Raw genomic sequence first — 12,619 nt, 5'->3', positions numbered from 1 at the left:
TCACACGCACATGGACGCAAACACATATGTACCCTATGGTGTTCCCGTACCATCATAGCACATTTCTTTAAGGCTCTGTTGGTTTATTACCAAAGATGGGGTGAAAAGAATAGTGGGTATGTGAAAATAGTTTTTTCATATATAAGGAAGCAAAAGAAGAAGAAAAAGGCCCTAAATCCATCTGAATTTAAACATAAGCGTTAAGAATGCTTCGTAAAACTTTCCACACCAGCAGCCACTGCAGCTATGTCACAGTAAAAACATCTACAAGCACACTCCTCCTGGTGAGTGGACCATTTTATTCCTGCTTCTTTATTTCAGCGTTCACTCAACTGATGTTTGGTGTATGAAAACAACCACGAGGTAAATATATAGCTCCAAATATTCCTCTATAACAGGTGAGTTTACTGCCCCTACCTGGTCAGTCACAAGCAGTAATATGTTGATAAATATGAAATAATGTCAAACTGCTCTTACAGGATATAACAGCCTCACGAGAAACTGATGTTGAGACACATTGCCGTTTATTGGTCTCCTTCGAATTTACAAAGAAGATACACAACTTCCACAATACAGCATCATCATGTTGAGGAGATAAAATATAGATGGAGCCTCCTGCGCTGGAACAACTGTAATAGGCTGCTCTGTGAATAACTAAATCTTTGACCTGGACATCTGAGCTGCTTGTGATATGCAGGAACAACACTGCCATCTGGTGGCTTTTGTGGTGTATTGCAACTTCTTTTACACATGAATATGGTTTAGTTGACTATACAGCAGTTTAACCATAACAGTGAAAACTTAGTTACAAGTCAAAGGCTAATTTGTACAGACATCAATTTGTGTCTTAAAGGAATATTTCAACCAAAAGTGAAAATTCAGTCATTATCTACTCACCCCCATGTCGATGGAAAGTAGGTCGCAGTTTCACTAAACATTTCTGGAGCTTCACAGTCAAACAGTGTTGCAGAATTCTCCTAAACAACTGGAGTAGCTGAGGTCTTGTTTTAAAATGTAAAAAAAGTCCAACTGAACCCTGCATTCCAAAGGGAGAAAAAGTCCTTTTAGGAAAGTCTTGTCACTCGGCAGCCATCTTGGCAACAGCCCCAGACAGTTAATCCGGGCTAACAAAGACCAAAAGAAAGTGCTTTATTCCCACAAGTTATACTTGTACTACACAGGAGCAGAGTTTCACAACAACAATTTGTTTTGTAGCTCAATCCAGAGTGCTGCAACGTTTGGATACCTCACCTTTCTTGGTAATCTTGTGCATTAGTGTATTATCATACTCTTCTATATTTATTTTAAGTCTGTCTGCAGCCACACAGAATCGGTTCAGACTTTTGTGAATCTCAGCTGTTTTGCATTGCGATTGGTTGATATCCTCCCTGGATCAGCCGGGATAAAGCAGACGATTGGCTTCACCATCACCATCTCTGGCGTTCCGGCCTTTTTATTCAAAATGCTTTAAGTGGTTTGTGTCCTCACTTATTCATAGCTGAATATTCTTTTATGTTTCTTTGATATTAAATATTCATTGTTTTTTTAATGGAGGTTTCAAATGTATTGTTTAACTGTTATTTAAAACCAGAAAGAGATCCCAAATTGTTCTAAAAAGGCGATATTTTAGCCTTTTTTTAAACTGAAGCTTCACTGTAGCTGCTAAGCTAAAAGCTCACCCAGTCTGAAGTGGGTGCACGAGCTCGACCACGCGTTGAGGGAGTAAGTAATGTCTTTTGAGATCAATTTGGGATCTCAGGTCTTCAGGAGACTTGGATAACGCCGCACAAGCTGTATGGAGCCATTTTCTGTTGTTCAGTTGTTTTTTACATTTTAAAACAAGTCTCCAGCTACTCCAGCTGTTTCGGAGAAGCCTGCAACTCTGTTTTGCTGTGAAGCTCCAGAAATGTTTTGTTGACTACAAAACTTCACCTGACCTTCCATCAGCATGGGGGTGAGAAGATAATGACTGAATTTTCATGTATGGATGAACTCTTCCTTTTTCGTAAACATATACACATTTGTCTAAATTTGGCACAGACAACACAAAATAAGAACTTAACATGGGCCGCAGCGTTTTTTCATCATTTACTGTAGGTTCATTCACAGGGCATTTTTTCCCTTTTTATTTCAAACGCTACCAGCTAGTAGCTCATACAGTCAGCGCTGGCTATGTTGGGGCTTGAAGCAGTCCCAGCCAGGCTTCGGGGTATATGTGTGCTCAGGAAGAAGAAAGTCTTTCAGTCTGTCTGGTAAAGGCAAGGCTTTGACTCTGTCTTCCAGGGGCCAAGGCTGTAGGTGGCTCCTTATGAATGCTCTGCAAAGACATCGCAGAGCAGGAGGGCTTGTTTCGTGCTCCACTACGCGGTTGTGCAGGTCCACCAGTGCCTCAGCGTAGGGGTGAGAGTCCTGACCAGGCCCAAGGAGCTCCAGCCTGGAAGGCAGATGAAGAGCTGGGATGTCTACCCTCGCTAAGTCGAGCAGCACCTCAGCTTGCTCCAGGAGCTCGGAGGCGTGACTTTGATCAGAGCACTGCTGCAGGGCTGTTTGGAGCCGCTGGAAAAGGAGGCTATAACCCGACCAACAGGAGCCGCCGTGATAGGAGCAAACCAAAGATGCTCTGCTCTGGATTATGAGTACAGCCAGAGGGAAGAGCAGGTCAAAGTGCTCCAGGCTTGTCTGAGTAAGGGAGGGCTCGCCATCCTCATTCAGACAGCAGCTGGGGTCCACACCGTGAGCCAGCAGCAGCTGTGTGGTTTTCAAGCAGAAGTTACCAATCTCAGCGGCATCCTCCACGCTGGCCTCCAGGGCCTCCTTAACCAGAAACACCAACGAGGACTCAGCTGTTTCACCGTCTACAGTAGCAGCATTAACGTCAGCACCTGCAGTGAAGAAAACATCACTCAGAACCACATCTGTGAGCAAACTACAGTTACGTGCACATGTGCCTTAGATGGTGAATTTGAAATAAGCCGATTTATCAATAGGATTATCCCTGACCATCGTAACATCGTGATTGAAAAGGCTCCCCACCAGAGACACAGTTAAGAGGCGTGTCCCCTCAGAGTTGCCGTAGGGCAAGAGTTGTTGTTGTTGTTTGTGATATGTGGGGAGAGGAAATGAAAAGAAGTATGTTGCTGCTCAGTGCACTAACATTACGTCTCCATGTCCCGTTTAGTATTTTCTTATTAAACCAGCTCAGTTCGGCGAACCCAAGACACTCGGTTAAATTCGTGGCAGCAGTGGGCCGCTGTTTCTCTCAGTCGTGCCATTTTTATGCAGTTTTCTTAGCTTAGCTTCCTTGGCTATTCGGCCAACGTTGTTTTATGCATATGAGGCTGAACAAAGCTAAGTGATGGACATGTGGTGCAGAGACGAGGACGCTTTTAAACCTGGCACAGGGATGTATGTCGGTGGTAACGGGAGATGGTTTTCTCTGCAGGGTGACACAGTTGGAGAGTCATGACAGAGCAACAGTGGGAAACAGCGGCGGCTACAGTGGTGAGCTAATATGCAAATGCTGCCTTACAACAACACTGAGGGGACACGCTGCCTCAAATTCATAAACAACAATGTCATCGTCCATCACGATGTTTCACTGTCGACATCGTCATATGCCAATTCGGCAGACATCGCCCAACCCTACTTATCAATAGATAATATTTATCAATAACTCTTTTAACTACTGAGTAACTGTTAAGGTAATTCATAAAACTAACAAAACTACTGACTATTTACCGTTTACAGCTTTTTTGCTGCTTATGGTAAAAGGGTACTCCGGACATTTAGTATGCACAAAGTTGAAGGACTTGCTAGAAAGATTGACAGAAAAACAGGGAGGGAGAGAAAATAGTAAAATTCTAAAGGAGAGAATGAGATATCCTGACTTTTAGGCCTTCTTTAGACTGCCAGCCCAAATAATTTTTTTGGCATATCCAGATTGTATCCAGATTGATTTTAGAAAGTCCGGACAGCAAAAAACCACATGAAATGCGATCTTGGAAATCTGATCAGAGCCACATTTTGAGTTGGTTGAAATGCAATTCAAATCAGATTCTTCCAGATGTGTCTCTGTCCAGACACACTGGTCACTAAAATCAGATTTCATAGCGTATGTCTCACTCGCACTTTGACACAAGAAAACAAATGTTTGGAGGGCAAAATGAAAAATCTCCATTTGTCAGGCCATGGTGGTGGAAAGTCACCAGCATACATAGTTACTGACAACTGCTTGTGAATATTTTAGCCTGGTAACCACTGACCTAAAAATGTGTATACTACGTGTGTATACTAACACATCTTCTGACTGTAGTGGATTAACCCTGATCCTCTTTGATAGGATATTTAAATGACCAAAAGCAGACGAGGAGTGAAGATGAAGAGCGTTTTACAGTCGGTACCTCTCTGAAGGAGCAGCTGGATGTTCTCAGTGTTGTGCACCGTGAGTCCGTCGCTGCTCGCCAAGGCATGGAGCAAAGGAGTTTTTCCTTTGGTGAATAAAGCACAGAAATCAGTTTTCAGAATGAATGAATGTAAGAATGAATACTTCTGAATTAGGCTGGCTAATGTAAATTTACCATGTTTATCCTTCGCATTCACATCGGCACCCATATCAAGCAGGGTCAGCAGGCAGGGCAGCCTCTCCGACTCCTCGCTGGCGAGATCCAAAGGACTGCTCTCATGGATCTGCCAAGTAGATTGTTTACATAAATGCTGAGAAAACAGTGGAGATACTATGAAATTAAGAGAGGACATAAACACAAGTGCAAAGCTGCCTCACCCTGTCTCTCTTTTCAATGTCTGCTCCGTGCCCGACCAGCAGCCTCACCATGTTCCGCCTGTTCCTCAAAACTGCTATATGTAGAGGGTTGTAGTAAGACACTGGGTCTGCATAGTAGACACAAAGATTATATTGAGTCTGTATCACAAGGATGAAATATAAAATCAGACGGATTAAGATTTCTGATACAACTAATTTTGCTTTAGGTATATGGGCAAACACACAGGATACACAACTAACTAGTGTTATTAAAATATAAATTTCCAGAAACACACTGATTCTGAACTTTATGAATAAAGTGTTTCAATACTCATTTTCTCCAGTATCGATGAACAGGCACTAGCTGCGCTCTCGCTCTCTCTTCTCTTTGAGAGCAGGTTGACACACACAATCATTACTGTTAAATCCTGATGTAAAGATACAAAAAACAATGTTTCTAAAAAAAGTGTGACATTAGTGTGAGGTAGCAGACAACAGTGTGTAATTATTGAACCCATTCAATGACAGAAAAACAACTGCCAATAATTTTGATCATGTCAGTCATTTAAGTAGCTAAAGTATCACTGTAGCACTCTTTGATTTCCAATGATGGAATGTACAAGTCAAGTAATGTACTTAAGTACAATTTCAAGGTACTTGTACTTTACTTGAGTAATGTCATTCACTGCTAATTTATACTTTGCTCTAGTACATTTTGAAAGAAAATATTATACTTTTAATGTGGTTATTCGCTAACTCCAATTACCAGTTACTTTGTGGATTGTATGTTGCATCAGAGCCAAAGTAGGGCATTTTTTAAATACATTTATTTAATCAGCAACCAGACTTTTTTTTTTTTTTTTCCAGAAGAATGCTGGATATCAGATTAGATAATCAGCCAGGCCTATAATTGGTCGACAAATTATATAAAATATATACATAGATAAATAAATAAGTGCATAATTTGTACTTACTATAAGTTTTTTTGATATCAGATACTTGAAGACTTTTACGTAGGTGCTGTTTATATGGGTGGCTTAACAGCCAGTCTGTTCTCTGCTACTAGCCAAGAAAAGAAAAGTTGTACCTCGTTGTCATGTTGCAGCCTCGTTATATTTATCTTTTAATAAAAAATCTAAATTTTATGTCCTCAATGTTGTGTAAGTTTTTCCCTATGGTATCGAAAACAGTATTGAATATCAATATTTTCTAAGGTACTGTATCGAAGTGAGAAAATCCAGTATTGGGCCAACGCTACAACAAACTCTATCATAACTTCCTCTTGAGAAAACACAAGCTAACAGAGGAAACATATTCACCAACAAATACAAGCACAGAAACACATTACAAATAGAGAAAACACAAAGAAACACAGAGAGCAAAAACAAATATCTAAAAGGAGAAGCAATAACAGAAACCCCACAATACACAAGCAATAGAACAGCTGTGAGCTACAACACTTCAGTAATGTTTTGGGGCAACAAACAACACAAATTTCAAATGCAGCATATGTGATAATAAATGGTGAATATTTGCTAGTCTTTTCTCAAGCTGTTGTGTGTTAGGCTCTCTCCCCCTAGAAGCTGGCAGCAATCCAATATGAAAGCAGCTAATAAACCTTCATATGTAACATAACTGCACCTGTAACTCACTGTGGTTTCCCAGCAGCAGAGAGCACAGCTTGTTACTGCAGGTGTCTTTTTATTCCTCACAAATTGTCTGTTATGTATACATTATTATCAGTGCCCAGATTATTAATTGCCACGTATGGGACTTGTATCTATCATAACTACATATGTTCACGCTTCATCACAGTGCCTCTCTTGATAGCTGGCACCAGACAGCATATTCTTAAATATGGGGGCAAAGGAATGCAAATACTCAGAGGAAATGGAACATTTTTGCATGCTATGTGGGAGCATTTGTCAGTGTTAACTTTCTGGAAAGAGGCATTCAAGAAAAGTAAAAGATGAATGAAGCTGCCTCTGCCAGGATCCACTAATTATGTCCCTGGGGAAAGGCACTTTTGCTTCCACTAGAGGTCACCACAGCAGAGTTTGGATGAGCCCTGGCTGGTTTCATGACAGCAGCAAGAAATGCTGCACTTTCCACCAGGAGGCTTATTTTCTCAAGTGCATATAGACAAGTGAATATGCTTAATTTATCACTACAGCTCCTTGAATAAAATGTGAAAATGGCAGATCCACTCATGTTCTTAGTGCAATCTTTCATTTAACTGTCTTTTTTAGCTTATATGACAATTTTTTAGTGCTAGTAGTAGGGATACAGATAGGGTTGCAGTGGTATACCAGTTTCACCTCCTATAGTGGTATGAAAATTGACAGTTATCATGTGAATATGATTATCTATCTATGGTCCTGAATTCTACTGTGTCAATGTTATTACCAGTCGCGACAGCGTGGGCCGGTAATGTCTTCACTTTGTGAGTGTGTGTGTGTGTCATCACGGCAGAATGTGGTCCTGGAGACAACCATTGTAGTGGGAACTACCACAGAAGCAGTTTTGAATATTTTGCCAAGTGTTTATATGTCTGTCTGTCTGTCTGTCTGTCTGTCTGTGAACAGATTTTTGCCAGCTAATAGCATCGAAACCATGCTGGATGCAGTCACAAAACTATGCAGGTGTGTAGTTGAGATAAAAATTAAGGCCAAGTTTGAAGATGGGTATGGTCCTACCCATCAGTACCGAGTACTCATATAGTAATATAGTAATGACTACTTGTGTTGACGGGCATCGTGGCTGGTGTGATCCCATTGCAACAGGGTCTTTAGGTAAAAAATATTTCAAGTTTATAATAAGTTTCATGTCTGTCAGGACATCATTTTTTTGTAAAATTATAAAATGTTTGTTCTACCAAAAGACATTTCCTGTTTCATTGCTTCAAGCGTCATTATAACTGATTATAATGATAACTAGAGACCAGCCGTGCTGCACGCCAACATGTTGACGTACTCCAGGCCTATTCAACTTCTTTTATAGAGAGGCCAGATTTGGAAAAAATAGTGAAGTGCCAAGGGGCCTGACATTCAAAGCTTCACAGTTCAGACATAAAGAATATAGAACTTTATGTCTGAACTGTTAAGCTTTGAATTAAAATGCATAAAACAATACACCTTTTTTCTGCTTTGTTAGCGTTAATCTTAGAAGTAGCTTGTCAATTTGTGTCTCTTAACTTCCCTCTGCTTAAAAAGCCTAGGTTAAAACTTTTTAATGAAATAAGAGTATTTTTGTACTTAGCAACATATCGAACTAATAAATTGGCTAAACAGTCTGCTAAAAAAATGGTCAAAGGGCCACATTTGGCCCACAAGTGGTAGTCAATACTCATGGGCTGGACCACAGCCATCATTTTGATCTTAACTACACCTGTAAAGTTTTGTGACTGCATCTTGCACAGTTGTAACACTACTGCACTGACAAAATCTGATTCTGATATGCCATGAAACCATCATATGTTCAGAGACAGTTATTGTACCATGAAAATCTTTTTTAGGAAAAGTACATTTCCCTAAAAAACCTATTGTTTGTTTTTATTTTTATTTTTATTTTCGGTAATGTGCCACATGCTATTGGCCCTAAGGGTGTACAACTGGAGACGATAAAACTCCTGGAACAGAAATAAGTCCCAAATGTAGAGGAAGTGTGACTAATGCTTTACAGAAAACCAAATTATACTAATGAATTTATCTGCATTTATGCTCACATGACGGTAGTTCAACTTTATTTTTGTGACCAAACAAAACAATTCATTCATTAATATAAAGGCAAACAAATGTTTTAGTGATTGTACTGTACTCAATTTACAGAGGTGACAGAATTAACAGTGATCACTCAAATGAGCATAAAACTGAATGTACAAAGCCTAAGTAAACTTTTTCTCATCTCCAGTTGTTTCTCAAATTGTGTAAGCTGGCTTTGTCCATGGCATCTGAGAATTTCAAAGAGCCCATGGAGATATATTACGAGTGCCTCAAACATCTTCGTTAACTTGGTTTGCCGGTCTGTGTTGTTGTGATTTGTCCAGTGTTCTTCTTCTTTTAATTTTCGACAGTCAGGAATGGCCTTCTTCTTCGTTTTTCCGGTCGACTAGACATGGTTTAGTGCATTGCTGCCTAAAAAAACACATTTGGTCTTCACAAACGAAAATGATGCACGTGTTTATTTGCATATAGAATGGGGGAGTGAGATCCAAACCAATACTGACTGGAGACGCATGTGGAGACGCATGTTAATGCCAGGTGGGAACGGACGCACTTAGAGCTGTCCCCTTGTGATCGGATCACTCAGAACGGATGATAATACCAGGTGGGAACAGGGCCTCAGTGTAACAGAAATGCTGACTGAGTGCGTCATCCAGAGTAGCTCATATAAGTAGATTGGTTTCTCCGGCTGACAGCTCCTTTTTCATGTGCTTGAACGATGTATTTAAAGCATCCTCACACATCATTTCTCACCTTCAAAGTTTAGATCAGCTCCAAAGCGTAGAAGGATTTCAGCAGCGTTCACCAGCCCCTGCTCGGCCACCTTAAACAGAGCATAGCTGATGCCTTCCAAAAACACCTCTGACTGGGACTCCCGCTCCAGAAGCTCCACCAGAGAGCTGCACAGAGCAGACTCATGTAAGTGTATGAAACGCCACCAGTGTTTCCATCAAATGCATTTAGCACTGGCAGAGGTTATAACACAATGGCTTTAGTGTAAATACATACAACAGCCAATTAAACAACAGATCAACACTTTCCAGCTGACTGTCAAATAAAACTGTGGTTTCAGTATCACCTGCCATCGCGACCACCATCTCCTTCCTCCAGTCCGACAACGCTCATGACAGCGTCCACCAGCGGCTGATACTCATAAATGATCCTCCGAAACCCATGGAGGAAAGGCATGGCTCCTGCGCGCTTTACGACACGAATCTTCAACCAGTAACTAAAAAACAAAACGAAACAATACGGAAGTTATAAACAGAGGGCGTGCCAATGTGAGCTGGGTGCAGGTCACATCAGATCAACTTGTCTGACGTTATCTCTTGAATACAGCTGACAAATGTGTTTTGGAAAAGGATGGCACTTGACGCTGACTTGCTAACGTATAGGCTTTATAGAAAATCATATCACACTAATGGGTACATCTGTCATTTCTGCTATCAAGACGGAACGTTAGCTCAACTTTATTTTTACCGGCAGCTGTTTACCGTTACATTTGGCTAGCTAACTTGCCAAAGCTGCATTTATGATTAAAGAGAAAAGTTTTATTGTTAGCTGAAAGGCAAATGTTAGCCATCAAACTCGGCTCTAGCATTGCTAGCTCAATGTACAGCTATTCACTTGCTAAATTATTAATGTAAGGTTTTTTTAAGATATCAAACAAGCCAACTTAATACAAACTCACTCTGACAGTCACGCCAGTCATTTACCTTCAAAACAGGAAAGCTCCACCACGCCCATATCAGTCCGACGCTGTTTTCGTTCCCCTTTAAAACACAAGGGTAACGAAGGTTCCACTTCCGCTTTATCCTGAAGCAATAGCGAAAGGGCTGATGTTTCTACATTTGAAACTAAAGTTTAGTATTAACCAGTGTTGTAAAAAAAATACTCAAACGTCATACTTGAGAAAAAGTAAATATATAGTTTTAAATTATTACTTTGGTAGAAGTGAAAGTCACCCATATGAATAGTATTTGAATAAAGTCCTCAAGTATCTGATATTAAATGGTTACTTAAGTATTAAAAGTAATTTTCTGGCAATAAATGTACTTAAGTATCAAAAGTACAAATAAAAATAAATTGCACAAAGCCAAATTTGAAATGTGTGTATATATTCTGTATAGAATGGGTCAACAGATTATCGTATCCAGTAATTGAATGTAACTAAATAGATTTACTCAAGCACTATGCTTAAGTGCAATTTTGAGGTATTTGTACTTTACTTGAGTGTTTCTCTTCTGTTTCTGCTACTTTACTTTATACTTCCACTCCATTTTGAAGGCAAATATTGTACTTTTACTTTACTACATAAATTGAATAACTGTAGTTACTAGTTACTTTGATTACATACATGCAGATTACATACTGCATCAGAGCCGAAGAAGGGCATGTTTGAATTAATTTATATTATTGCCAATCAGATTTTTTTCAAAAAACAAAAAAAACGGATTCCAATAATCAGAAAAATGCTGAATATCAGATCCGATAATCAGTCAACACATATTATACAGTACATACATGTGAATATATGTATAATTTGCTTATACTTGCACTTTTGATACTTCAGTACATTGATATATTAGATACTTTAAGACTTTTACTCAAATAGCCTACTATTCATATGGACAACTTTCACTTTTACCAAAGAACATCTTTATTTTTGCTTAAGTATGACTTTTGGGTACTTTCTACAACACTGATTGTATCCAATTTCACCATTTTACTGATTTTTGTTATCAGTGTTTTCGTTTTTGTTCTGATTTCCAATAAATTAATAAAAGAATGCACTATTTTCATTCTAATGCAGCATGCAATCTGAAAAGTAAGTAAGTTATCAAATAAACGAGTAAAACGTACAATATTTGCTTCCAAAATGTAGAGGAGTGGAAGAATAAAGTAGCAGAAAATTAATAACAAAGTACAAGTAGGCGTAACTCAAAACTTAAGTACAGAAATTGAGTAAATGTACTTACTTACATTCCATCACTATTATTAACAGTGGGTTGTCTGAATTTGAAAGGGAAGGGAAAAGTGTAACAATTAGGATACTTAACAGTTGTACTTAAGTAACAGTAAGTGTGTGTCCTAAACAGATGCTCACCTGTGGGGCATACATCAAAATGACACATGAAAAATTCAACAGCGTCTGGCAGATAGCACAAAATGTTGGACCGGAGGCATACTGTCAGCTACACCATTAGAATTTTGATATAATCTTGGATAATTATACGAATATTTACACATCAGAAAAATATTCCATTCCATAGAGACATCCCAACTCTCAGCTGTGAACATATGTCAGACTTAATGAATGTCCCCTGTTAGTAAGTAAGCAATAAGCATGTTTGATCATTAAACTGTACAGCATAATGTGTTAAATGGCTGCAGATGTCAAATTTCACAGAGCATAATTCACATATACCTGCATGTTCTGTCATGTATTCAACAAACCATAATAACATGCATCATTATGTCCCTATCTTCCAGAGATCAAGCCATTGATTAACACTGTTGTTACAGAACAAATATTTAACCACTAGAAACAGTTGTAAAATGTGTTCCATCCATATTGCACATAAGTTTCAGACAGCAGCTTTAAGATTATTTTTTTTGACAACTGTTATGCTGACAGCATCTGGTTGCCACCAGTCGCCTTTGTCTTGTCTAGTAAAGCAACCCCTGCCGTGCCTGTGTTCGGTGACAGATGGCTCGCTTTGAGATCGACAGTTCTCAAGTAGTAGGAGTGCTCTCCTACAAAAGATGTCATTTTCAACACATCTGTGTGTCTGATTTTGAACACAGCATATGTTAATGACAGTGCATTTTAACACAACGCATATTGTTGCTGACTGTATCATGTTTTGCAAAATTGTGCAAACGTCTTGCTGTGAAAAACACATGATTTAAACCGACACATCCTTTTAAAAGTGTGAGACCAACACTTCAAGAAATGAAATTATTTTTGATTGAGCGGTGAATCGAATGAAAACAAAGAGGAGGTGTTAAAAATGGGGTGTTTGGTTTGAGTGTCAAGATAAATGCTGCCAAAGTGGATTTTTTTTTATTGACTTTAACAAATGGATGTTCAGTAACACAAAAAGCAGAATATGAAGTTTCTGTTTGCAGCTGTTTT

At 39.2% G+C, this 12,619-nt stretch overlaps 1 protein-coding gene across 2 annotated transcripts; it reads right to left on the bottom strand.

The window, feature by feature from the left end:
* Positions 1-502: 502 nt before the first annotated feature.
* asb6 (ankyrin repeat and SOCS box containing 6) lies at positions 503-10,222 on the bottom strand. 2 transcript variants are annotated; one of them, XM_073465335.1, is made up of 7 exons: positions 10,197-10,222; positions 9,560-9,709; positions 9,235-9,380; positions 4,781-4,887; positions 4,578-4,686; positions 4,401-4,487; positions 503-2,882 (listed from the first exon to the last, which is right to left on the bottom strand). In XM_073465335.1, exons 2-7 carry the CDS (start codon positions 9,667-9,669, stop codon positions 2,161-2,163), a joined length of 1,281 nt encoding a protein of 426 aa, XP_073321436.1. In that variant the 5' UTR covers positions 9,670-9,709; positions 10,197-10,222; the 3' UTR covers positions 503-2,160. The 2 variants fall into 2 exon arrangements, with proteins under 2 accessions (XP_073321436.1, XP_073321437.1); XM_073465336.1 differs by lacking the exon at positions 10,197-10,222 and having other exon boundaries at positions 9,560-9,711.
* Between the last annotated feature and the right edge of the window lie 2,397 nt (positions 10,223-12,619).

The sequence above is a fragment of the Pagrus major genome, chromosome 5, assembly GCF_040436345.1.
Source record: "Pagrus major chromosome 5, Pma_NU_1.0".
NCBI lineage: Eukaryota > Metazoa > Chordata > Actinopteri > Spariformes > Sparidae > Pagrus > Pagrus major.
This window is presented reverse-complemented; position numbering and strand designations above follow the sequence as displayed.

What these genes read in the sequence shown, in the direction of transcription:
- asb6 (XM_073465335.1), bottom strand. Translation starts at nt 9,669, where the DNA reads ATGCCTTTCCTCCATGGGTTTCGGAGGATCATTTATGAGTATCAGCCG. An exon ending in AGCTGATCTAAACTTTGAAG is followed by an intron (nt 4,888 to 9,234) that starts GTGAGAAATGAT and finishes TCTACTATGCAG; the next exon opens with ACCCAGTGTCTTACTACAAC. An exon ending in CCAGCTGCTCCTTCAGAGAG is followed by an intron (nt 2,883 to 4,400) that starts GTACCGACTGTA and finishes TCTTCACTGCAG; the next exon opens with GTGCTGACGTTAATGCTGCT.